The sequence below is a fragment of the Chlorocebus sabaeus genome, chromosome 3 (assembly GCF_047675955.1).
Source record: "Chlorocebus sabaeus isolate Y175 chromosome 3, mChlSab1.0.hap1, whole genome shotgun sequence".
In the NCBI taxonomy this organism is placed as follows: domain Eukaryota; kingdom Metazoa; phylum Chordata; class Mammalia; order Primates; family Cercopithecidae; genus Chlorocebus; species Chlorocebus sabaeus.
Genome location: NC_132906.1, coordinates 29474243 through 29501613, shown reverse-complemented (window position 1 = coordinate 29501613; position 27371 = coordinate 29474243). Strand labels below are relative to the sequence as shown.

At 45.6% G+C, this 27371-nt stretch overlaps 2 protein-coding genes across 7 annotated transcripts in view; one reads left to right on the top strand and one right to left on the bottom strand.

Annotated features, from left to right (window-relative positions):
• The window catches only part of INTS6 (integrator complex subunit 6), a 200408-nt gene extending 186638 nt beyond the window's left edge, over positions 1–13770 (top strand). For 3 of the 6 annotated variants that reach the window (XR_012092585.1, XR_005236458.2, XR_012092583.1), the window contains 2 exons: positions 11434–11641; positions 11730–13770. The gene's annotated coding sequence lies outside the window, so the exon portion shown is untranslated. Of the gene's footprint in view, positions 1–69; positions 11642–11729 lie in introns of all 6 variants that reach the window. The other 3 variants (XR_005236459.2, XR_012092586.1, XR_012092584.1) reach the window with 2 other exon arrangements.
• The window catches only part of FAM124A (family with sequence similarity 124 member A), a 61133-nt gene that overhangs the window by 15386 nt on the left and 18376 nt on the right, over positions 1–27371 (bottom strand). Inside the window, exon 3 of the mRNA XM_007960444.3 lies at positions 15876–16609. Within this exon, the coding sequence (XP_007958635.2) occupies positions 15876–16609 (734 nt within the window). The remainder of the gene's footprint in view (positions 1–15875; positions 16610–27371) is intronic.

The window sequence follows — 27371 nt, the reverse complement described above, 5'->3', positions numbered from 1 at the left end:
GATAAGTGGAGCTAAGGGTTCAGATGCAACAAGTCCTGTTCTTTCTCTTCTTTGGCCTTCTCTCTGCAGGTCAGCACCCTTCCTCTCACTCAAGGCAGGATGGCTTTCTCTCCCTGATGGAAAACACAGCTGCTGACCACTCCCCAAACTTTACATGGAAGAGCCAACTTTTCTTTCCCAATTCCAATCCCCAATGCCTCGTGACATCTGGTGCACAGATAGTCTTGACACACTGACTACAGCTAGGGAGGTGAGACTGGGTTATTCTAACACGGCACTTCTGTGTGAATAGGGTAGGAGGCTCTCAGTAAAAGAGTACTGAAAAGGAACACTTCAGTTGGCCACAATCTGGAGCTGACCGGTGCTGAATATTAGGAGAGGAGCAGCTGAACCCTTATACTCAGATCGTCGCTTAGGTGGTTCAGTAGTAGCTGTTTCTCTTAAAACGGCTAGATTACATTTCTCATTTACATTGTTCGAAATGAATCAGAAAAGGAGAACGCTTTTAGAAAAAAAATCTTATTTACATGAAAACTATGTGACAAGAAATCTATAAAACCTAATTCCTTGGAAATTTATATGAAATGAGCAGACAGCCATAGCCTAAAGATTTAGGTCTGACTTCAACCCAGCAGTTCTAGGCATTTTCTTTGCTTCTCAATTTCAGGAAACTATTCTTCTCTTTTGAGGTCCAGAAAAATCTGTTTGCAATTTCCTACAAGTATTTCAGATAAACAATTAGATACTAGGATCAGACTAAAATGACATACATTTAAAAAACTTCAAAATCCTATATATTTTGTATAATATATATTATGTAAACACAAGGGAATATATTTGAAAACAAATGTGGTCATTTCTTCCACAGGAGGTTTATCTGCATGCTTCCAGAAGTTTTTGGTTTGGATTACTAGTGGATCTTAGCATGTGTGAGGACAATAATGGCTTGATTCAAGTAACTAAAAATCCTTATGCTTTGGAGGTTTAGTGAACAGTGATTTGAGAAACAGAATCAGCCTCCTATTACAAGTTTTAAAAAGCAGGTTGAACCCATTTCCCCCATCAACTTTCCTAATACACTACATAATTTTTATTACAGCTATTGTTTATTATCTGCCTGCCCCTGCTAGAATATAATTTCACTAGGGCAGGGACTTCTGTCTGTGTTGTTTACTGATGTATTCTGAGCTCACAGAGCCTGGTACAGAGCAGGCACTCTATAAACTGGCTGAATGGACAACTGGTTAAATTTAGGCATGACAGACATTCCTCCTGACCTAAAGATTATAGGTCTGTGTTGATGCCAACAACTGCCATAAGGATTAACTACAGTAGCAGATGCTGTGGCAGGACTTTTCTTTTTCCTGAGTGTCACTATGAGGGCAGCGGTGCATGGTGGAAGCCCATGGGCTCTGTGTGCGCAGAGGCCAAGGAACGTGGCTATGCAGGAAGCAGGCCCCCCTTCTCAAGTAGGTGGCCTTGTCTTTCAGGGTGATAGTACTCAAGCTTTCCAGCCCTTGTCACTTCCATTCTGACTTACAGACATTTTTACAGTTGCTATAAACTTGCATTGTTACTGGCAAGTCATCAGCCTCCATGGCTCATAATGGGCCCCATCACCTTCTAAAATCTAGTTGTCAAGTTCTGCCATAAAGAAACACCTGCAGATGCATCCTCAGAGCATTACTGAGTCCCTGCTAACTGAACCGGCTTTGGGGTTGGACGGGTAGATTCCTGGTCACTAATGTACATTAAGAGTACAATTTTATTTTACAAAGGTGGTTTCAAAGAAAAAAACAAAAAAGGAAAAGAGTACAACTTAGATACCTCCTTTAGGAGGACAGAGACGCTGTGTTTGTCTTATGTTTTACCTAGCAGATGACAGCTTTTATATATTCTAAATAAAAATCTGGCAATGTTTATTCAGTGGCCTCCACTGGTGAAAGGCCCCCAAAACTACCCCCTAAAAATGGCTGAAAATATGCGCACTTTTCTCCAATGTTTATTATAAAACTTTCAAACATCCAAAAGTGTTAAAGAACAACACCCCTATACCCATCACTTAGATGAAGTTGTCTTATTTTAAAAATCTACATATGTACATATATTATCTATATATGTATACATATATGTATGAGTATATATGTAATATAATCTGTATAGTTTTTTGGTGAGCCACTTGAAAGTAATTTGTGGCATCTTCTAGAATAATTTATATAAATCCCACAAATGTGACTGAGATGGGCACATATTCCCATCGACCAATCAAGCATCTTGAATTCCTATTTCAGTCAGGAAGGTGATATATTTTGTGGTCTGAAAAGAGACCCTTGCTGTTGGGAAGGCCCTGGGCAGCCATCAAATTCAGCTAATGGTGGAGCCACCTCTGTGCATTTCAATCCTTAGTGTTTTATGGGCTCTGATGATGATGGTGATGGTGGTGGTGATAATGGTAATAACAGCAGCTAATTCTTAATAGTCCTTACCGTGTGCCAGGATTTACCATGCTAAATTCTTTCCCTATATTTTGTTCATTTCATCCCATAACCATGTGGCCTTGACTGTGTTGACTTAGGCACACAAGAACCACCCAGAAGTCCCTTCCCTGCCACATTGTACAGGGTTGGGTGTGAGGTGGAAATGCAGAAGTGGCCATTTCTTCATGCTCTGAAGGTTAGAGTAGGGCTGTCCCCAGTCAGCTGGCTCAGTGCTCCCAGGCTTGCAGCTCCCCAGCTCTCACTAGATCTCCATTTTCAGCTTCACCTGGCCCTGGGCAGGTGTGTTTTAGGACCATGGCAAAGGGTACCAGCTCCTCCTCAGGTCACCATGTCACAGAATTTGAGGTGGTGAGAGACAGATGTGGGTTCCAGCACATCCTGGATCTCCCCGACTTCCCCCCAGCCTTCTTTCCCATCTGGTGGCCAAGCTGACCTGGGAAGATCTGACCCCCAACACCAGGAGTCTCCTTCTCCACCAGCTCCCCTGACTGTGTGCCATCCTTAGGCTAGATCACTCCTAAGCCTCTGAGTGCGCCCTCACTGGTACAGTCATCCTATGAGGTGCTTACTCATAATACCCCCATTTTACAGATAAAGAAATAGAGGCACAGAGAAGGAAAGTAACTTGCCCAGGGTTGTAGAGCTAGCATTTGGAAGAGATAGGATACAAACGCAAACCCTGGCTCAGAGACCAGTCTTCGGATCATTGTTTTACTAATGCACAAAACAGGAAAAATGATTCTTAGTATCAAGGCTTGAAGATGATATATACACAATGTCTGAACCATGACAGGTGCAAATATACACTTAATAAATGTGATGGACATCTCAGCTACTCTGATTTGGTTATATGAGTGTATCAGATGGCCACAAGTACTGTGAAAATATGTACAGCTATTATGAATCCATAAAATGCATGAACTAAAATTTCAAATAAATAAATGGAAGCCACTGCTGTGGAAGATAAACAGTGTATGCAATTTTTTTTTTTTTTTTTTTAAAGAGACAGGGTCATGCTATGTTGTCCAGGCTGGAGTGCAGTGGCTATTCACAGACGTGATCATAGAGCACTGCAGCCTGGAACTCTGGGGTACGAGTGATCTTCCTGCCTCAGCCTCCCAAGTTACTGGGACTACAGGCATATGCCACTACATCTGGCAGGTGTATGCAACTTTGAAGCTGTCTTAAGTTTCAGTTAAGAGATATCTCAAAGCACAGGCCACTGAGGAGGGACTGATGCAGAGGGGCTGACATACAGGCAGGGCTTGAGTTTCTGAGGATGTAGAAGGTGAAGCGTCAGGTTTTGAGGAATCCTATAGGATAATGGAAACATGGACAACTGGCAGGGAGAGGGGGTGCCCTGGGGGTCAACCCAAGTGGCTGCTTCCATCCAGTGACTACAAGGTTTTATTTAAAGCCAATTCTTATTTATTTCCTTTTCCAAAGTTGGACAAATAGCAATTGTGGGCATTAAAACCATTCCAGAGCAAGCAAGACAGCACCACTGGCCCAGAATACCAATGGGTATAGCTACTAAAGGCATCAGTCACCCTTCACTTTGTTTTTGGCCACCTGAAAAACATTTATGCACCTTCAAAAAGTCATAATGGAAGGCCATTTACTGTTACTTTGAATGATTCTCCTAAAAGGACCTAATGAGATTCAGCACCCAGAAAAATTTGTTTTCAGATCTGGATTTTCGTTTTAATCAACTAATGAAAATTTCATTTTTCTTTCTGATTTGGCTTCCAGGAAGCTGAGCACTTAATCCTCAATTCCTTTCTCTGCCCTTGCTATATTTACTTTCTGATCTCGTAGGACAACTATCCTGCTATGTATATATTTACTGAAATTTTTTAAGATGGCAGTATATAATTTATAAATACCAAATACAGACACTAAGAAGTACTGAAGAAATAAAGACTCAAACTAAACAGGATTATAGGAAATTCCCAATAAGCAGAAGCACAGTGAAGAGACACCATTGACTTGCTTCCTTCTCAGAGGGGATTGGAGGGCTTTGTGTGCCCAGGCAGGGTGCTGTGCTTGTTTCAGCCAGGTTTTCCACCTACTTACAAAGCCCTGAGTCTGAAGCTCATGTAGCCAGAGCTCGGCCAAGTGAGGGTCCCCCTGAGAGGCATGTGGGGGCTTCATCTCTTGTTAATCCCATCACTCTCCAGCCAGGGCTGTGCAATGCTCTTGTCCCTGGAAGGGTGAGGATGCAGGGGGAGAAGAGGTATCTTCAGGGATGTGGTGAGGTCCAGCGGAACAGAAAGGTTGGCAAAGGGACCAAGGACCATTCAGGCCCTTTTTCCATCCCATGCTGGGAAATGCACAGAGAGCAGGCTCTCTGCCTGGCCAAGAGTAACCCAGTCTCTTGGGGCAGGGCTGGCATTATGGCAGGCAGGTCAGCATGGGCTTTTCAGGAGCAGATGGACGAAGCCCCTGTGGGCTGGGCCTGGAGGTCTTCACTCCTTACCACCTCCCTTTAGGGCCAGCGTGTCTCCCTCTCACCCTTGGTTCAAACACCACAGGAGATGTCAGAGTGAGAGGCCCCCTAATGGGAAAGGCTGTGGCTCCCCACTAAGGACCCACAGCCTTCCAGCGACACTGACCCAGCAGGGGCTACAGTGGGCCCAGGAGCCCTCTGCCTGACCCTGTGGCTTGGATGGGTGCTTGCAGACGTCTGAGGCCAGTTGATGCTGGTCATGTGACACTAACTTTTTAAAGCTTACTGAGAGCCTGCTGTGAGCAGGTGCTGAGCTAGTTGCCTGGGTAAATAGTAACTGGATTCTCACACATGTCCGCTTCCAGACCACCTTGGGAAGAAAGGGACTTTTTTGAGATAACAAAAATCCAAACTAGTAGAACCTAGCTTCTTTGGTAGCAAAGCAGGGATTCCCTTCACATAAAGTCCCAGGGCCCAGGGGCTCAATCTCTCAGCATGAAGCCAAGAACCAGGAGGAAAGTTCCTTAAAGTGAACGTAATGTTTGACCTTCCGTTTGAATGGGAAAGAAGTTGGCAGCAGAAAAAAGACAACTAACCCAAAGGTCTGAAACCCATTTAGGAAAAGGTTCTTCTCCTACATTTTGGGGGATAAGTGAGGAAGAAAAAGAAAAAAAAATTAAAGAATTTAAAGAAAAATATTGACATGTAGCTCACATGACAAAAATGATGTGGATGAAAATGTACCAAAATATGCTCTGTAATAGTGGTTGTATCATGAGTGATTTGTAAAAATATTGTGCAACTTCCAAAACTTTTTTTGGGTAATTTGGTTTTCTTACTTTCTAATAAAATTATAATTAAAAGTATGAAAACATCAAAAGAAGGATAAATAGAAGCTAACAAAAAAATAACTACTAACAGGGGGGAAAATTCAGTGGAGATTAAAGTAGATTTTTGATCTGGTGTCTGAAGAACAGGCCAACCTGACGAAGCTGGCGGGTTGCAGGACAGACAGGATTTGGTCTCTGCTTTGTGAGATCTAGAGCCTGGACTTCTAACTGCTGCCTCCCAGCAGGCATTGGCCATGGCTTCCTGTTTTCCTGGCCCAGGAGGGTGTCCCTCCAAAGCCACACCCCACTTCCCTGTGCCATGGCTCTCATGAGCCATGCCACAGAGCAATCGGAACCAGCTGTGAACTTGGGGCACAGGGACCCTCTGGTTCATCTTTGTCCCCCTGCAGTACTGTACTTGGCTGACAGGAGCTGTTCAAAGAGTTTGCTGACCTGAGTAGCTCCTGGAAGTGCTGGACTGGCCATTTTTGGTGTGGTTTACTCACAGGCACAGAGCAGTTGGCTTGCATTCTTGTGTCCCCGGGGAGGGGCCCTGCCTGCTGGGCACCACTTGCTACATGCAGAAGCAGCAGCACTTTCTCCAGATCTCGTATCAAACCTCCCTTAGGATACAGAACCCTGAACACACCAAACTAAATAAGCTAAGTGAGAAAGGAAGGCCAAGAGGGAAAGCTGTTCCAAACTGAGGGTAGAAAACATTGCTGAAAACTCATTTCCTTCCTCCACCTCAAAGATCTGCCTGTAATCATAGTTTGCTTCTTTTTTCCTACAAGAAAATTCTTCTTCTTCTCAGGGCTGAAAAGGCGATGATGTCACTTATACCTGCCGCAGGAATATCAAACCCAGACACTGCTCTGAGAAATGATTTTCTGGGGTGACTTTCAAGCACTCTGGGTAGCCAGCACAGATAAAATGGCCCTGTGTAGGCAACGCAGTTGGCTGAAATAGCAATTTCCTTCAAAGTCTCGGCCTAGGGGCAAGCCCACGGTCGGCACATGAGTATCACTTCCCCAGGTCCAGGGACCCTCTGCGCTAGCCCCGTGCCCCATAGACTGCTGTTCGCAGGTGTCTTCCTGCCCCCATATGTGGATCTCCTGCCCCTCAGGTCACTGCACCCCTGCCCAGAAAATACCAGAGCCCAGGCGGGAGTAATAAGGCAAGCTACTGCTTACTGAGTAGCTGCTGTGTATCAGACATCAGGTGCTAATGGGATAAAATCAGTTCAAGGAAGGTTTGTTCACGCTCCAGATACCTCTTGAGACTTGTATTCTTGATGGTCTTACTGAGCCTGTTATTAATTAAAACTACAAATATTTCAAAAAGTGGCCGTGTCTTAGGTGGCGGTAATCAAACCTGAAGCAGCAGCTGGGCTATCCTGCCCTAGAGTATGCTGTGCCTGGCAAATGTCTAGGAGGGCGTTACTGGCCAGTTTCTGGAGCCGGTCAGAGAGGCAGAACTTCAGCCTCAGCCCACATCTGCTGGACCAGACCCTCTGGAGGTGGAGGTCAAAAGTCTGTCTGACAAGCCTTGCAGGCTTTTATCCTTCTAAAGTTGGAGATGATGCCAGCACTGGAAATGCCAGGTCTCTACTGGGTCCATGAGTCGGCTGTGCCTCCATCCACTCCAGTCCTACCACTTACCATCTGTAGAACTGGGAAGTAGGCAGTTTCCTGACCTAAGTTATCAGTGTGTGCATCTGCAAAATGGAGATAAGAATGGTCTCCGGCTGGTAGAAATGCTGAGGGTTAAGTAAGATATTAGATCACACTTAGCCCAAAGTGTGGAACCTATTAAGCGTGCAATTAACATTAGTTATCATATTATTATTTCTAGGGTAAAGGCTTTCCTGCGTGAGCTCATTCCCAGGCAAGACCAGTTGGGGATAGTCTGTCACCACTTCTGGCAGCAAGAAGCAGAGGTGTCATGCCAGGAGGGGGACCATGGCAGTGTGTGTCTCTGGCCTTCCCAGGGACACTGGCTGAGCCCTCCCCTGCGAGAAGGGAGGCTCTCTCACAGCACATGGCTGGCCTGGGGACGGAGGACTCCATCAGCACAGCCACCATTTTTTGTGTGTGGAAGGGAAGCTGGCCCACAGGCCTCAGGCTTGGCATGAGGGGCAGGGACAGGGCCCAGGATGGCTACCTTATAGCCTGCTTTACTCTCTGTCCCTGCTTTCAGTGGCTGGACGTTCCTACTCACAGCCCACCAGCAGACACCATGGCCCCAGGAGCCCTCCTCCCAGACACCTCCTTACACAGCTTCCTCCTGTGTCCTATTGCAGGGTCCTCCTCACTCTGCACACACCCAGGAACTGCCTCTGAACCGCCCCCTCTGCTGAGGCTCTCCGCTGCTCCCTCAGCCTCCTGCACACACCCCCACCAGCCCAAGGTCACCATCCTCACCACCTTTCCTCCCTTTCCTTCTCTTATTCATTCCACAAACACTGGGTGTCTAACATGTGCCAGACACTGTTAGAGGCGCTAGGGTGACAGCAGTGGGCAAACAAGACCAAGTCCCTGCCCTCAAGCTGCTTGTCCCTGGTGGGGAGGTGGCCAAGTCTGTGATGTGGGCAGCTGCCATGCACTGGCAGCTGACAGTGCTACGGGGAGGAACACAGCGAGGTGAGGGGGACGGGCTGGGGCATCTGTGCCTGAGAATGAGAGAGAGGCAACTGCCTTTCACAGCGGGAAGACCGACGATTCTTCCCACAGATCTCAGTGAGCCTCCGGGGAGGGGAGACCTGCGGGGGCGAGGCAGCCAGTGTGTGTTTATCTGGGGAGGGGATCAGGCGGTGGGCGCAGGGGAGGCGAGCATGGGAGGTAACCTGCGTTCTGAAGGACCCCAAGTGACATAGGATCACGGGGAGATGAAAGCAGAGGCAGGAAGTCAGCGGGAGGCGAAGGCAGGAGGCCCTGGGAGGGACTGGGCTTTACTCTATGGATGCTGGAGGGGGTCTGAGCAGGAGTCACATGATCTGATTTGCATTGTGAAAGGATCCCTTGGTCTTCCAGTGGAGAAGTGGCTGTGGGACCCCAGGGCAGAAACAAGAGGAAATGCCAGTGGCATTTAGAGGTGGAGGCAGCAGAAGTGGGGGAACTGGCCGGGTTCTGCAAGCCTCCTGAGGTAGAGCAAGTGGTCTCCTGAGAAAGGACTCAGGGATGACTCCGCTGGTTTGGGCTTTGGAACTGGAGCATGGTTTGCCTGTTCCTGAGTTAGTTTCTTACCAGACGTCTCTGGCCCAGGGAATATGCAGCTCGGAACCCTGACGGCTGCCCCGGCCCCGTCCTGCCCAGGCCATTGTGCCTTCAGCTCCCTGGGGCTCCCCAGTCTCCCTGGAACAACATCTCCCCCAGCTCTGCTCAGGCATAGGTTCTTCTGAGCAGCTCTCGTGGCATCTTCCTACCCTGGCCACGCGAACCCATCTACCCTCTGTGTGGTAACAGCTGCCATTCCTGGGTCATGGGTGCTGACCGAGGGCACGCCAGAGGCATTCTTCCCACAGGTCTCAGTGACCCTGCCAGGGAAGAATGACCATCCTGCGCTTTCAGATTTGGAAATGAAGGTTCCCACCACAGTGGAACATGCCCCTAGCCACTCCACAGGAGTACAGGAGTTGAGACTCTGAAGCCCATGCCACGTGCTGCCCTAGATGAGTTTTGAAGCCACAGCACTGGAATGCTTTGCTAGCTTTCTTGGTTTGCATGTCTGCTATCTCCATTGCTCTGAAAGGTGAAGCCTGGCATAAGGGGCTGCCCAATAATCCAGACATCAGAGTCTAAAGAGGGTTCGGGGACCCATGAGAGATCCCAGACGGCCCTCACTCCTCTATCCCCAGCTCACACTCATTCATTTTTTGATAATATAATAACTGAGACAGGTAAGATACAAGTAAACATATAAATATACAAGATAGTTGTTATGGGTTGAACTGTGTCCCCTCAAAATTCATATGTTGAAGTCCCATCTCCTAGTAACGTCAGAATATGACCTTATTTGGAAATAATGAGTTGTTGGAGATGGAATGAGCTTAATTTGGATGAGGTCATGCTGGAGAAAGGTGAGCTCCTAATCCAATAGAACTGGTGTCCTTACATAAAGGGAGAATTTGGAGATGACACACACAGGGAGAATGCCGTGTGAACGTGAAAACAGAGACCAAGCTGGTGCTTCCACACACCAAGGAAGGCCAAGAAGGCCAGTGCAACAGCAGGCTGGGGAGAGGCATGGAACAGATTCTTTCTCACAGCCTTTGCAGGAACCAACCCTGCTGATGCCTTGATTTTGGACTTCTAGCCTCCAGAACTCTGAAACAATACATTTATGTTGTTTAAACCACCCAGTTTGTGGTACTATGTTAAAACCAAGAGAGTAACTTAGAAAAGTGATTAAGTGTGTGAGAAGAAAAACCAAACAGAGTGCTGAGCGTTGGGGAAAGGGAACTACTCTAGATGAGGAGGGCAGAGAAGGCCCCTCTGAAACTTGGACAATGGGAAGGAAATCATGGAGGAGATCATTCCAGGGAGAGAGAACAGCAGGTTTAAAGGTCCTGAGGCAGAAATGAGTTTGCTGCATCTGAGGAACAGAAAACAGGCCAATGCAGAAGAAGGAGAGTGAGCAAGAAGGAAGGGAAATGAGAGATAAATAAAGCCAGAGAGGTAAGCGGCGACCAGCTGTTGGAAAGCCATAGGCCTTGGTGAAGATCTGAAGGGACTGCAAGGGCCATGGGAAGCCCTTGGAAACTCTGAATCTTGAAAGAGACATGATCTGATGCATCTTTTATGATGATGCACATAAGCACATGTACACAAATGGTCTAGATCTGGAGTGTGCAGGGTGAAGACAAAACAAGGCCCATCTCAGGGTCAGCTCCAGTTTTTCCATCCACTGTCACTTTCTACACCTTCTAGTGCAGAAAACCATGTGCTTCACCTCACAAAGAGCAGCCTTTTCTCTGCTTCCCTGAAAAACAAGTTTCTGCCTTGTGCAGTCTTGCTGGGAATGTAAAATGACACAGCTGCTATGGAAAACAGTGTCGTGGTTCCTTTCCTCAAAAAATTACACACAATTACCGTACAATCCAGCAATTCCACTTCTGGGTATACACACAGAAGAACTGAAAGCAGGGTCTTGAAGAGGTATTTATACACCCACATTCATAGCAGTGTTATTCACAATAGCCAAAAGATGGAGGCAACTCAGGTGTCCATCCTGAATGGACATGCAAAATCTATCATATTCCTGCAGTGGAATATTATTCAGCTTTAAAGGGAAGGGAGTTCTGACACATTCTACAACATGGATGAACCTTGAGGACATTATGCCAAGTGAAATAAGCCAATAACAGAAAGACAAATACTATACGATCCGACTTATATGAGGTACTTACGGCGGTCAAACTCACAGAAACAGATAGCAGAATGGAGGCTGCCAGGGCCTCGGGGAGGAGGGATGGGAAGCGGTCAGCAGGTACAGACTTTCAGTTTGGCAGGATGAAAAAGTTATAGAGATGGATGGTGGTGATGGTTGCGCAAGAATGTGAATGTATAAAGCCACTGAACTGTATGCTTAAAATGGCCAAAATGGTAAATTTTATGTGTATTTTACCACAATTAACAATTAAAAAATAATTTTCTAGAGCCCACATCAGTCCCTCATCACATCCTCAGTGGCATCTGTCTCTCTGTCCTCACAAAACCAGTGTCCCCAGTATTCCAGGGATGATGGCCCAGTCAATCTCCTTGTTGCATGAAGAAGATAAGCAATACCAGCTGGTGTGGATGAGATCTGAAAAGCTCTCTGGTGATGACAGTCCCAGGCCTCTGCCTGGCAACTCAGTTCAACTGGTAATAATTCTCTGTGTCAGGTTTTCCTGCCTTTTAAGTCTTATTAAAAACCTTTAGTTGAAGCTCTTTTCTCTTTCTACCTTTTAAGGACCCAAGGGATAGTGGTGAGCATCTTCTACAGAAGAACTTTTCCATAGACTTGGAGACCATTGTTAAATTATCTTGCCACTCTGAAGACACGGAACTACCTGCTGTCACCATTTTCCAGCCTAAAAGTACAGCCACAATCTCATTGTGGAATGGAGCTTTGGGTCCTCGGACTGTGCTTCTGTCTGTGTATTTTAGGGGGCCCCAAATCACTTCTTAAGGAGAACTCTGGCCCTGCTCACAGCATTCCCGTAGCAGGCCTCCAAAAGAGGCAGGCAGCCTTCCATTCAGGCCTGTGTTCCTACCAGGCTGCTTGGAGCTCCCTGAGAAAGGAACAGTGCACAACCCCGCATGGCCGAGTTGCAGGACACATGAGCCTATCCTTTACCCATCACATAGAGAATAGGCTCCAGGAACCTGGCTGGGAATAAAAAAGGCAAACTCACTGACACTAGCTACTGAAAGCCTGGCTGAGAGAAACAAATGGTGGGAGAGTATCTGAAGGTGCATTCTTCCCTCTGAGATTAAGCAAAGCCACCAGGAGGTGTGAGTGGGGGCTACTCTGTTTGCCCAGGCTTCCCCTGTACAGCAGCTTTTCTGAACTACATCTGGCTGGGCATACCTGGCCTCACTGCAGGCATCAGGTAAGAAAGCCTTGTGAGTCCCCTGCTGTGTTATTCGAGAGGTGTGGCTGAGCACAGGCTGTTGACACCACTGAGCATGTGAGATGCTGGGGGATCTCTGCTTCCAGGACTCTGAACTGGGACTACTTGTGCATCTAAAGCATGGTTGATTTTTCCTTCGTGAACCCTGAATCATATCATTGATGATTTTCCATTTTGCTTCTGTTGCTACAAGAACTCAAAGTCAACTTTGGGGCTTATTTCTGGAACAGTGCTGGCTGATAGAACTTTCTGCGATAAGGAAAATTTTGCAACAGTGCAATCCAGTACAGTAGCCACTAGCCACATGTGTCTAGTGCCAATGAGGAATGAAATTTAAATTTTAATTTTAATGGCAACATTAACTATGTAGTAGTGGCTATCATTGAACAGTATAGCTCTAGAAAGTATATAGGAAATGACATGCATTTTGGATGTCACACTCGGTTTATCTAATTTTTCTATCAATATTTGCCTTCTACTTGAAATTCCTTTGTATCTAATTGTTATCACTAATCTTCTTTCATGGTATATATCTTTGCCAGCCATCTTAAACATAGTTTTAAAAATGTGAGATCCACTTATAAATATTAAAAAAAGGATAACATAGCCATATGCCCAACTTTTTTGGACTAGAAATTTCTTATCCCTCCCCCTTTCATGTAATATAGAGTAATTAAGATGTTCATTTAAGTGGAGGTAGTCCCAGGGTGGGGGAGGAAGAATCTTTTCTTTGGTTTCTGTCTCTGTTCTTTTTATTCATCTGTGCTGCTTATACAAATGTTAAATTTGTGAAAATTCACTGAGCTGTATATTTACAATGCGAAGTTTTTGGTATATACATAATTAATAATATTCTTCAATGGAAAGTAAACAAAAACATATAAGGAGAACATACTGTGTTCAAAGTGGAATGTCAGTTTAGTTCTATGGGGGATCTGGAAAGATTCATAAAGCAGTCCTTGACTCCACAAAGCCACAGTTTAATATCATCAGGCATCAGTGCAAATTTCTACAAAATTCTTCCAGGGGGCACCAGGAAAAACTGGGAGCATGTTTGCTGACGGTGAAGTGAAAATAACCAATGAGAGGACTCTTTCATGCCCCCTCTGCATTTTCCAGAGGAATCTTCAGCCATACCTGATGCTAGTAACTCCCCATCTACCTCCCTGCCCTCCTGCTATGAATCAGGCAATGCCAAGAACGAGGGGAAGATACGTTTCAGGAGGAGGACAGCTTTCTTTGCATTTTATCTGATCTCAGTAAAAAAAATTTCCAAATTCTTACAAGGGGCTGAGTTGATCCCAGGAAAAAAAAAAAAAAATCTCAACTTTTCTTCTTTGGAGGAATTAAACTGGGAGGAGGAAGTCCCCGAAATATGGAACGTTAAGTCAGTGGTGTAGGATGAGGGAATAAATGCAATCTTTCTGAACAAAAAACTGTATTTTAAGAAAGCAACTAAAAACTACCCAATCGAGATTTTCTTCAATACATAGCTCCATTCAACTAAACAAAAAAATGTATCTTAAACATTACAGTTCAAAATGGCACTCAGGGAAGATACATTGCTAAAGAGAATGTGGACAGAAAGGTTCACTCTCAACTGCTCCTCCCGCCAAGACCTAACTACCTTAATTTTGCTGAAGACTGAAATATAAATTTTTACTTTGGAAAGTAACTGACAGAGATGGGCAGGTGTGAATCTCATGCTAGCTATCTGCACTGATGCAGATGAACAGGAACCTGCTTGACATTACCAAGAATCTTGGGGGAGGAGGTTATGTGTCCTTTCTGCCCACATTAATTTAATTCCTCAACATATTACTATTTGAACAAGGGCCTGCATTCCGGAGTCACAAGATACAAATCTTTTTTCTACTCTTTCATACTCCGTTGCTCTAACTTCAAAAGCCTGCACCTATATGGATTTTATAGCCATTTAAATGTGTGGATCTTCTTTGAAATATTCTTTCCATGGTTCCTTTGAGTAGAGTCCAGGCCAAGCTTTCATACTGCATTCTCTGATTTATCTTATTAGAAGGATCAGGAGAAAAAAGTGCTCTAATTACTGCAAAAAGGAAGAAGTCACTTCAGAAACAGTCACGTTCTTTTTGGTCTTTTAGTATAAGCAATATCCTTTGCATTTCATTAACTTTTACTTGGTGCGACTGTATTATATTTTGCATAAAGATTTGGCATTCTTCAAACACAGAAGACAATTTTTCTCACATTTCAAAAGGGATTATAGAGTAAATGCTAGCATATTGAATAATAAAACATTACTTAGTTCCTTGTCTGCATAGTTCAAAAGGAAGACTGAAAATTATCTAGTTCCTATAAATAGTAAGTATCTCAAGGTGACCTTTCTGATGAGAAATGAGGCCTGGCTGTAGTCTGAACCAGTTGTCTGACATGTGCCAAATTCTGACTTCATTTCATGATATGTGGATTATACTTCTGGTGCTTAAAGCCAAAACCAACAAAAACGATGAAACTTTACCTGCGATTCAAGTAACCACAATCCCTGCCTCTTAAGGCAATGTCCCCCAATTCACTATCAACTTTCCCTTTTCGGGTAGCCAAGTGTGAAAATTGAGACATCAGAGGTAGAGGCTTTTCAGAAAAATAAAGCCCTATTCTCCTGGAACTAATTTGCTTGTTAAATCAAGAAAGCCTGGGTCTGGAAAGCATTTATCAGGTAGGACCAGATGTAGGATGTTCTGTAATATACATGCTGAATTTTGAATTGAGTATAACTAATTATCTCTAATGAGTCAACCACTGGAAGGATGAGAGGAGAAAGGGGGCTGGTAATGAAGCTAAAGAGTTCACCGCAGAAGGACTAGGGCAGCCTACTTAAAATGAATTCGCTCACCCCTTCCAAGCTTAGTGAAACCAGAAGCTCCCAACGCATTGCTTTCTCCTTAAAATGTTTAACGGAACATCCTTTTCCAAGTGATCACAGGATTTCAACAACCTGCTGCCCAGCAGTAGAAGGGTGCAATAGTAGAAGATGGAGGAGGCACCCGAAGGAAGAGAACAGCTATCTCCTCTATGAACATCAATATATATTTTTGAAGTTCCTTTGTGGGAGGGAAGAATCCAGTGGTAAAAACTTCTAAGTACATGGGCATAGATTCAGGAATCTTTAATCGCAAACTCCTCAGCTAATAAGCTCATTTGAAATTGCCAGGAGTCATGGGTGTTTAGTGGATGCCCAATAGGGGAGGACAGAAGGGGAACCTGGAAGAACTGGGAACACGTTTGCTGACAGTGAAATGAAAAGAACCAATGGGAAGAGTCTTTCATGCCCCCTCTTTTGTTGGGATCCAGTATGGCCACTTTGACTTCGACTAGGAGCTGGGTAGAGGGTCACTGATCTCTCCTTCCTTGACCATTGCTCTGTGACTGGTACTATAGGGTTTGAGGCAGAGTGAACTGTTTCTCAGGTCCCCTAAACAGACAGACAGGTGTCCCCCCAGTACCTGTAGGAGGATCTTGTTCCCATCGTGGTCCTCCGTCTGCCAGCGCCCCTCGCTGATGGGGCTGCAAGGGTTGGGCAAGAGAGGCACGAGCTCGCCGATGTCCCTCACTCGGAACTCCAGCACGGACGAGTCGGTGGGCACCGGGCTCTGGTCACAGGGCAGTCTTTTCAGGGAGAACTGGATGTCCACATCCAGATTGGAGAAAATAGGGAAGATGCAGAAGTCCGCTTTCTTCTGGCTGGGGCTCCTCCGGAGAATCAGCTCGTAGAACCTGAGGCTGTCGGCGTAGTTGTCGTGGCGACAGTAGACAGTGAAGCGCACGATTTCCTTGCCGTAGTGCACTGGCCGGATGGCCCACAGCGGCGTCCCAGGGGCCAGTGTGAAGAAGTCCTGGCTGCAGGGCATGTAGGGCAGGAACCGGCCGTGCACACGCTCAGTATGGTGGTGGCGCCAGGGCGGCTGCTGCAGTGTGCGGTGCAGCTGCAGGATCTGCTCTTCGCCGTACTCCTCCTGCAGGAACAGCACCACCGCCAGCGCCGGCTGAGCGCCCCTGGGGGGCTTCCGCCGCCGCCTGCATGCCCGCCTCTCGGACACCCTGAACAGCGGGAGGTCCGGGTGGATCCACGCCAGGACCTTGTCGATGGCCTCCTGCAGGGGCTGGGACTCCCCTGGGTCTGCGATTATGTGGATGCTGACCAGGAAAGGGTCCTGCGCCTCTTCAACAGAAAGCTCACCTAGGGGCACGCAAAAAACGAATGGATGAATGAATACAATTATGATTATTTCATTAAAGTGTCCAGTGATGACGTGTACAGGCTTGGCAGGAAGAGAAGTCAAATTCTAACTGAACTGACTCCATAATCTGTGATGTTCTGATCCCAAGTTTACCTACAAAAACTACTATGTCAGCACCCTAGCAGCCAAAGATGAAAGGGGTGTTGCTACGTGAAGAGTTTCCAAGCTGGACAGGGTGAGGAGAACCTTGGTCCTGTATTTCATCAGGTTGATCGGCATAGGGAACATTTGGCTTTATATTTACGTATCAGACAAATGGAAAGTCAAGTCTGGTGTCTTGGAAGGAACAACAGGCCCATTAGAAAAGATGCCATAGCATCTTGTGGACACCATTTAGTATTTCCTGAAATAACTGCAGGGCCTTGCCCCATACATGTTCCCTACACAAACGCACTCCTCTGGTTTGCTTATTTCATTTGTTTATTTTGTTAACACACACTCACGGGCTCCTTCCTACCTGCCTCACTGAGAGTGAGGCACAAGGCAAACGATGGAGGATAAGAGAGACCTGTGCTTGCCCCCTAGGGCTTACTCTACAGACAGGTCATGCCCTGGCTGGTGACGAGTCCTGCCCACAGTGTCCCCTGTTGTGCACAGTGTCATGTTGCTGCTGGAAACACAGGGAAGGATGACCCTTGGAGCCAAGCGCAGTGTTTGCTTGCCGTTGGAGCTTACTGGGGCGGAGGTTAGGGTGGAAGGAAAGCAGGGTGAGACCATGATTGCCCACGAAATGACACCTTTTGTGCCCCTTGCTGGGCCACGTCCACCCAGAAGCCCACACATCTTGAATGGGTCGGTTACCCTCCCTGTGATCTCTGGCAAAGCACCTGAAAGTATTGAATTCCAAGCATGAAGTTGACTGTTTAACTTGGCAACACTTTCCCATGGGGTGACAGTTTTTTTGGCCAGACTTGGCATATTTCTAAATCATATAACTATACCTGATAAAAGGCTTGCTCTTTTAAAAGATGGTTCTATTTGCATTTATATAAGTTTTCGGTCTCATTTAAGGGAACTGAGACATCTTTAGGCCAATTGTGATTTAGGGGGCTAGATTCACCCAGAATCTAAATCTGTCTTTACAACACACATGCCTCACAGCATCCACTAGGGGTGTCAGGCATAGAGTGATCATGTGGTCAATTGTGTTCTACCAATGTGGTGTGCTTTTCAGAATCACCATCAAGTCACAGGATGAAAATTTTTTTGTGGTAGGTAGACATTCCAAGTGGGCTTACAAGTTCATTTCACCATGTGCAGCTGCAATAACATGGTTTTAATTTAATCGGATCAAAACCTGTCTGAATTTTCATCCCAACTCTATTAAGTGTCTCACTTGAAAACAGTCCAGCTTGTGGTCTTCTCTCTCATTCATTTGCACATCTGTTAAGCAATCAGTTTGTACCAGGCACTGGGGACACAAAGAAGCTGGCACTAATTATGTATGCCCAAGCACTATCGGAGTACATTTACACATACTCTGGCATGATATGCTCCCTGAGAATTGTATAGTGCACAACCTGCACAACCATAGGCGGCAGCCCTCTGAAGACCCATAAGCCCATAAGATGAGAACTTTGTGATTGAGTTGGGAAACACAAACATCAAAAATTAAAATTAAATCTGATAAATTAAAATTAAATCTGATATATGCCTAAAAGGAATACAATGGAATAGTAACTTGGGGTGGGGGTTAGATTCTAAAGTCACTGTGAAGAAAAGGTTATCTATAGACACTATTAACACTGAAAGTCTCCCAAATTTCCAATAAAGCACTAACTTGTAACAAGACAAGGTATCCAGACAGATGTTTCTTTAGTTGAACACCACATAAAATGACCATTTTGCTGCAGGGTCATGTACAAGAGAATAGTCTGTTTCTTTAAACACTAAACCCTTACTCATCAAACCCTGCCCTTCACTCTACAAGAGGCTTTTGGCAACCTGAGAGGCTTCTGGAACTTAAGGATGACTCAGGTAAGAGCAGAGTCAAGTTTCAGCTCTCCACAATCATGGAGTAGAATGGCAAGTGGAATCCTTTCAACTGTCTTCCTTCTCTTTCCTTTCTGCTGGCTAAGCATGTTTTCCCAAATTTGTATGAGTTAAATATGAGCATAAAGCAATTCCAACTTACTACACATGACAAAGGAAGGAGGGCTCTACAGAAGAAGGCTTCCTGGAAGAGGTACCATATGAACTAGGTCTTGAAGGGTAAAGGCAGAGAGCACATCCTCTTGCTCATGATGCCTTTAGATGCTGAGGAGATTCAGAAGTGTTTATGAAGGTATAGAACTGTGCAAAAAACAAGCACATTTGGAAGGGGGCCATGGGTAATTCTGAGACACAGCAACAGATGCAGCTGGAAAAATGGATTAGAACCAAGCTGTATGGGGCCTCAGCTCAATTCAGTAGTTGATAAGGGGCAAAGGAAGGTTTAATGAAGGGGTACTGGGGTCAAGTTGGGGGAAAGTTGGCTATGGGCAAAATAAGGAGTTAGAAGACTAGTGAGTCCAGACAAGAGATGACAAGGACTTGGCAGTGTAGGAGATTACATTAGTGGCCTCAGTTCCTTATCCTACCGTGTACCCTTACTTTCTGCCATGTGACTGTGTAGTTCCTCCCACTAAACGGGTGGCGTATTTCCCCACCCTTTGATTTAGGATGAGACCATATGCCTAGCTTTGGCCAGGAGAAAAAGATAGCAGTGGCATGTGTTTTGGCTTGCCTCCCTGTGCTCCCAACATTTCCATGAGAAGAACATGCTTGGGTAAGCCCACCGGTCCTGGTAAGGGGATGAGACACGTGGTACAGACGCACTCTAGCTGAGCCCGCCCTAGATCAGCCAACCTTCACACCCAAAGACACAGGGCAAGAGCCACTCAGGTGAGCATGGTCTAGATCAGCTGACCCAAGACAAATGGGAAATAATAATGACTGTTGTTTCAAGCCACTGAGACTGGAGGTGGCTGTTACCCAGCAGTACTTACAGATCCAGGACAGTCAAGTGGGTGAATAGAAGAGGCATGGATTCACAGGTTATAAGGATGCAAATGGCAGGCCAGGGAGTCCACAGGCCTGGTGAGTGGGGTGTAGGAAAAGTTGGAGAGGAGAATACCTTAATGTTTCCAGCTTGAACAAGTGATCTGATGTGGTTTAGCTGAAATAGGAAATAGAGGAAGAAGGGCATATTTGTGGGAAAAGACATAAAGTTGCACCTTGGCCACTTGGCTTGAGATATCCAAATGACTTCGAGGAGAGATGTCCTTTGGCAACCGGAATTTTGTGTTGTGTAGGTGAAGGGCTGAATTTAAGGATGGGCCAGTTACTTTCAGATCATATTCTCATTTTTATGCAGTTATCTGATAAGTGTGTGCCCCCATATAGATTTGAATCATGAAAATTCATCATGATGGCTAGGAAAACAATCAGAATTCAGAGACGATTCTGGCCCTTTTCTTTGCTTGCCCTTTCTGCCTGCCTGGTTTATTTCCGTTTGGTTGAACATTCATGACGCTATCGGCAGAAGTACAGTTGACGCAAAAGTAGTATCGCTGCAATGAAATTTCCTACCAGTCACTAACTCCAGTAAAATTAGGAGAAAATACCACTTCATCTAAATGGATTTCACTTTTCTCTGCAACCTTGAACTCCCAACAGTGGAGACATGCGACTTTGCTAAACATCAGTGAATGCTCCATGTAAATGGAAAAGGACAGAAAGGCTTTGAACAATCTGGGGATCAAGAATTTTACCTGAAAAAATTACAGATGATTTCAATGATGGGGGGGAAACACCATGCAAAGTAAAAGAACATGTGGGAAAAGAAGCTGCCAGGGCCACCAGGCAGTCCCTTCAAGGTCCTGATCCCACCCCCAGGTGTGCATGTGGCCAGGTACACAGGGTGACATGTTAGCTAACATGGGTGCTTTCTCCATGTTCTACATGTATGAACTCGTTTAATCCTTACAACCACTATAGAAAGGGGAGGTGCTATGATTGTCCCCATTTTAGAGAACAGGAAATTGAGGCACAAGAGGTGAAGTAGTCTGCCAAGGTCACACAGAGTATGAGCACTAACTCCAGCTTCCGAGTTCCATGTGCATCATCAGCCCAGGCTCTGCAGAGAAGTGTGCTCACCTCTCCACTGTATCTGTTTCACAGCAGAGTGGCCAGCTGCCATTCTCCATCCATGTGTGGCCACAGTGGCTCCCGTCTGGCCCCTCTGCACGGCTCTCCCACCTCATTCTCACTGGCTTCATTCCCGGCCACCAGCCAACAGCTCCATTTCTTGGACACCCACTTACGTGTCTTTCCTCTGGCCCCAGGACTTGGAGGAAGAATAAGCTAGAAACTGCCCTCCCTGTTGGCACATGCCCAGGTCTTCACATCTCAGCAGTGCCCTCAAGGGCGACTCAAACAGGCCAGCACCACAGGTGGGTGCACAAGTGAAAGGAATGCACAACAGTGACCCAAGAAAGCCTAAAGCATGGCGTGAGCGGTTTGGGTGTGAAGAGGCCCAGGAGAAGGTGGCTTCTGAGACTCCCCAGTGGAGTCATCAGGGCGCTCAGCCCTGTGCCATCTCTATCAGTTACACAAAGGATTCCCTGAGAGCAGTAACAAAGAGCACGCTGAAGTCTGCATGGATGAATGAATGTTTACAGCTCTGCAGTGGGGCGAAATGCCCGGCCTCAGAGCAGGGGGGTGAGCTGAAAGGCATTCCACCAAGTACCAGCTCGCCTGGCAGTTTGGGAGGCAGCCAAGAGCGGGCGAGCCAGGATGATGAAGACCCAACCCCCAGAGCCCCCTCTGCACTGCGTGAACCAGGGACATGTAAGTGGCTAAGACTCTGCCCCAGAGGAGCTGAGGAGAATGAGCAGCAGCATTAGCATGCTCCGGCCATCACTAGCAGGTACCCGCTGCACGTGACCTGAAAACACACAGCAAAGAACACAGAATGCAGCTTCAAGCTGTCATCAAGTGTTAGAGTTACACACCCCCCAGAGAAATGTGCCTCTGTGGAGCTGGAGAGGAAACCAAGTATTTGAGGGGAAGGACAGAAAATGTGAATAATTAATTGCCACGAAAAGTCTCTATGCCTCCGTGGAGAAGCACAGACGACATGACTGTGGGATGGGCTCTGACTTTATCATATCTATTACACGTCTTCTCAAAGGACCTAGCGAGCACCTGTTGAATTAGGGTAAAACACAGACCAGAACCAAACAGAGCAGTGGCACAGACTGCCCCAAGGCTGGTGGGAGGATGGGAGCTGCTAGCACACCATTAACAAGGCTTTCAAATTAGTTTGTGTTTCCCTAAGGAGAAGGGAGATTCTTTTTCATTTGATTATAGACAATTAGGCTTTCCTTTGATAACATAAAATGAAAACAGTGTTAAAGCAGTGCACAAGCTCAGGCCTTCTATGATGCAGAAAGTGTACTATTAGCCTGGGCATTTGTTATATATATATTTTCCAACATTTTACCTCTCCTGTGTATCCTGTTTTTGGCCATTTAAATTTAACAGAAAATTAATTTAGACAATAGCAACCATTTATTATGCTCTTATTATTTGCCAGACATTGTCCTACAACCTTTATGTATACTATCTCATTTAATCTTTAAAGCAACACTACGATAGATGAACCACTAACTGACCTGCTCAAGACCATTTAGCTTAGATCTGTGCTCCTCACCAGTACGTCCTCTCACCTCTCAAGGGCACAATCCTTGTGATACAGGAGATGGAAAGAAATTATTTAGGCATATAGTGAGTGTAAAAGAGCCCTTGGCAGAATTTTGCTTTTAACAAAAAAGAAGCCCCCAAATCATTTCTTTTCTAACAAAGAGCAGCCTGAAAATTCGAGCTGTAGACATAGATAAGCAAGCTGGAAGCTTGCACGGATGAATGCCAGCAGCTGCGCCAATAGAAAAGGGCGACCTGAAGGCCAGGTATGTTCAACATGGAGGCTCCGACTTCCCTGTTCTTTGTCCCCCATGTGTACAGTAAAGGAATAGGCAACATGGCGCCTGCCAGGTAGAGAACCCATTTGCATAATAAAAGATTACAGTAGGGGACGGCCAGATTTTCGCAAGCTGTGCAAATGGCACACCTAGTCCTAACCAGTTTTTTGCATCTTATGCAAATAGCAGACCTGCTCCGACCAATCTTTTGTGCCCTATGTAAATCAGACACCACCTCCTCAAGCTCATCTATACAACCTTGTGCATTTCGTGGCAGACCAGAAACCCGCTTGGGAGCCCTCCCTTGGCAGGAGACAGCCTTTCTCTTTCTTTCGCTTATTAAAGCTCTGCTCTTAATCTCAATCCTTGTGTGTCCACATCTTTGATTTCCTTGGCGGGAGACAACAAATCTCGGGTATTATTCCAGACGAATGACGCCACTTCACTGGGAATCATCGTGTTGGTTTTTCTGCCCCAAATTGGCTGGGGCTCTGAAATCATGGCTTAGCTCCTTCACCCACCTTAGGTGGGAGAGCCTGCTGTGAATGGGCTGGCCGTTTCGCCTGGGTGGGCATCCTCAGCTGGAGTCTTCGGAAGAAGAGGGCAGGAGACTCAAGTCCTGCCTGTTGACAGACTTCCGGGTGCTGGACCTACCTCAATGCTGGGGCCTCAATGCCAGGGCCCCTCACAACCACTCTCTGCAGTCCTGGGCTTTAGATCAGCCATGCCTGCACTGCCTCTTGCTGCCTGGTGCCTGCCAGACTAGCCCTCCTCCCAGAACTGGCCAACGGGTGTGTTCCCCAGAGCACCCCTCCCTAGCAGTGGGCATGTCTAGTTGAAGGTATCTCTCATTCCAAAGGAAATTCCTGGACAAGTCTCAGGATATGACAAGCTCAGGTACCCCTTTCTAGAATTTTTGGGCAACGATTAATATGATTGTCACTTTAGACACAATTTGTCACTCACATTTTGCAATTTAGTTGCATCATTTATTTAATCAAAGAATGTTTACTGAGCACCCATCATGTGCCAGGCACTAGAGGACACAGTGGTGAATAAAACAGTCTCTGCCTTCAGAGAGCTTATAATCTAGTGAAGGAGACAGACAATAAACAAATATATAAGATGAAGCTGGGTAGCTAAGTCCTACAGACAGACACTTCACTGAACACACACATGCTCAATGTGGTTTCCAAGGCAGCGGCTGTAACCGTTTACCATTGACTGAATAAACTGCCGTGCACCATTCCAGTGCCAAAATTACTGCCAACTCCCCAGTGCCCAGTAATCCCCCACGAGGCCAACAGACTGTGAATGAGGGCACCTCCAGCTGTTGCAGGCTGTTTGGTTTAGGAATCTGGCCCTGGAGCCTGGCTTGGGACCTGTATAAGGTTGAATAAACACCTTATTTGCATTTCTAAAGCCCCCATCAATGGCACTGAGTGGCTGGGGAGCTGGGATACTGGTCTGCCAACCAGACCCACGTGATCCAGTGGCAGAAAACTCAGGTGAGATGGTGCATCACACACACAACAAAGACACATCCGGGGCACCGGCTGACACCGTGAATAAAGACCAGATCTGGGCTGGGCGCGGTGGCTCATGCCTGTAATCCCAGCATTTTGGGAGGTTGAGGCAGGTGGATCACCTGAGGTCAGGAGTTCAAGACCAGCCTGGTCAACATGGTGAAACCCCGTCTCTAATAAAAATACAAAAAAATTAGCCAGGCGTGGTGGCAGGCACCTGTAATCCCAGACACTGTGGGAGGCTGTGGCAGGAGAATTGCTTGAACCTCGGAGGTAGAGGTTGCAGTAAGCCGAGATCACGCCATTGCACTCCAGCCTGGGCAACAAGGGCAAAACTCCATCTCAAAAACAAACAACAACAACAACGAAAACAGATCTGAAACCAGGAGGGAAAAGGCTCTGGGTGACGACGAACACAAAACTCGCAGAGGGCTGGCCTCCCCACATTGAGGCATTCCCCAGAACGCCAGAAGCAAATGCCTTCAGAAATGGGCCTCCAAATTCCTTCCTGGGAGACGCTATTCATCCGGAATGTAATGAATAACCTGCCTTCATCTCTTTTTTTCACAGTTTCAGAAGCCAGTTCTTTGAAACTCTGAACTAATTAAAAATACGTAAGCAACTCCTTTACTCCACCAATATTTAAGACAAAATCTCAGACTTCGTTAATTCTTAGTAATTTTATAATTTTGACAAGGCCTGTTGGCCTGCAATTTTGGGCTGTGAAAGTGGCAAGGCTGGTCGCAGTGCTGGAAATAATGACCTGTGGTGGCAGTGAAGTGACATATAGGATTTTTAACATGGAGATCCAAACTGCATTTATAATATAGATCATAAGGTTCTTCCTCAGCCTGATTTCACAGAAATGTCCTGTAATTGAAGACTTGAACTTAGGCTGAAATGATTAAGCTAAAGCTTATATTTTCATTTGGCAGAGGAGTACAATAAGGGATCTTTCTGGTCTGTAGGCCCTCTCACAATTGTATAAGAAGGGTGGCTTTGCTATAACAGTTATTTGAATGCCCTCTCATTTTTTTTTATGATTGGCTGCAGAAACAATGTCAGTGATGTGGATGTCTAATTCATATTCCTGAGCTCATTCTAAAACCAGGACACTATTAAGAAAAAAAAAATATAGAAAGTAAGGCAAATACTTTAGACACCCTGCTGTTTTTTTTTTTTTTTTTCCCCACTCGGAAATGGGACATCCATCTTACTTTAAATGTATTTCTAAGCTTCATTCAGGTCCATCATTCTGAAACATACTCTCCTGATGGGAAAAGGAGGGGGAGCAAAAGCCAGACACTAACCAGAGGAATGACAGACACTTTAAATTCTGACACAGCTTGACAGAGATTCTGGGAGAAGACCAGGAGGTTGATATGTAATTAGTCTGAGGAGGTGTAACTGCAGCTAGAAACACTTAAACATATCTAGCACACGTATGTTGCAAGAACTTTGAAAGTTTATGAGAAGGTAATGCAGGCCTGACACACAGCAATGTACTATGCTTAATGATGTAGTAAGACTCCTCTTGCATAAAAATTTGACAGTTCAAAATGCCTGAAGAGACTATATAGCATTCTACACAGAGTCCTTTCTTCTACTCAGTAATTTTAATTCTCTGTAAACCACAGTATGTGCTTGTCATTTTCATTCGTAGCAAAGTCATCCTGAGAAAGTCAGGATCTCAATAAATATTGGAGATCCGGAGATGACAGAGCAGGGCTTAGAAACAAGAGGAACAGCATTAATATTCATCTTGTATTAGGAAATGAAAGAAATCTACCAAAAAGAACAAAACAAAAAAGACAAAAGAGAAAGTTAGCCTAAGCCTATCTCAAGGATTTGTTCAACAGGAAACTCCAGGCCTCTCGGTCTTACACTAGAGCTCGTGGGAGGAATCCTTACAATTACATTAGTTAAGATTTATTTTAAAAAGGGATTTATTCTGGCAGGATGTTGAGAAATCAGATGGACAATGATTAGCTGTTGCAGCTCTTCTAAGAAAAGCCACTGTATATGTGCTTATAAAACACGTCCTGAACGCAGTAGACGCAGCAGTGATGAAATCCAGCATTGGCTTTGCTCATGATCAAACGAGCAATGTAGGAAGTGGATGGCGCCTGGCGACTCATTTTTTTTTTTTTTTTTTTTTTTTTTTTTTTTTTTGCCTAAAATTCAGTGGAATAGTCAAATATTTTGAAAATTTTAATATAACACTGACAAGTCTCCAGTCCTTGTTCCTAAGTCTCCTTAGAAAATGTGTACATTGGGCCCATTTGGAGAACAAACTTACTGGACATGACTAGAAAATTAAGGATGGGTAGGGCAGTCAGTCCAGCCCCCTGATTTTACAATTGAGGTCAGTCCACTTGTCAATGGTGGGTCTAGAAAGAGAACAAACATCTCCCAACTCCCAGTTCAGGGCTTTCTCCTTTATATCTCAGCTGCACCTAGTCCTGAAGTGCCTGCTCTCATTGAAGGCCCCAAGGACTCCAAGTAAGAGGAGACAGCTTGTCCCTGCCTTTGGGCCGCTTACAATCTAATTGAGAAGCCAAGACCTTCACATGTGACAAACGTAACAAAAATACAAGATACATTCTAAATGATGTGGAGAATGAAATGCAGAAATGATAACCAAGTTTCCCTCTCCCACAGTTTTCTTAATTGCCTTGGGGCCCTCCAGCTACAGAGTCCTGGCTGTTCACTGCTTCAGGGAGGATGGTAGCAGATAAACTTAGTAATTGAATTTCTGAAAATTTTGTTTTAACTCATAGCAGAGGAAATGGTCTTGAAGGGCAAGTCTCTCTATTGCAAGAGCTGGGCTTTTGGAGACAGAAAAGGCTTTCTGAGCCAGAAAAGGCTGAAAACCTAGAGCCGAGGGTTCACACACTGTGAACTGGAAGGCAGAAGAACATGTGGGACTGCAAGGGCAGCTTTTCCAGCTCAGATGCCAAGTCTGGGCTTCTGGTGGGAGGAAGACAACTGGAAGGAATCTGACAAAAATCTGTATGCCAGAAGGGTTCTGAGAAAGGATCATGGATAGAACCTCCCCTGGGCTGAGCCCTGCAGGCATTGGGATCCCTGAGAAGAGCAGGACTGTGTCTTCACTTATTAGGGGGTGAGGGCAGCAGCTCAAGATGTTTAGCTCAATTATAGAGAAATAAAGCAGTACTGCTTTTATATCTGAGTTGGTGATGGAAAATTCA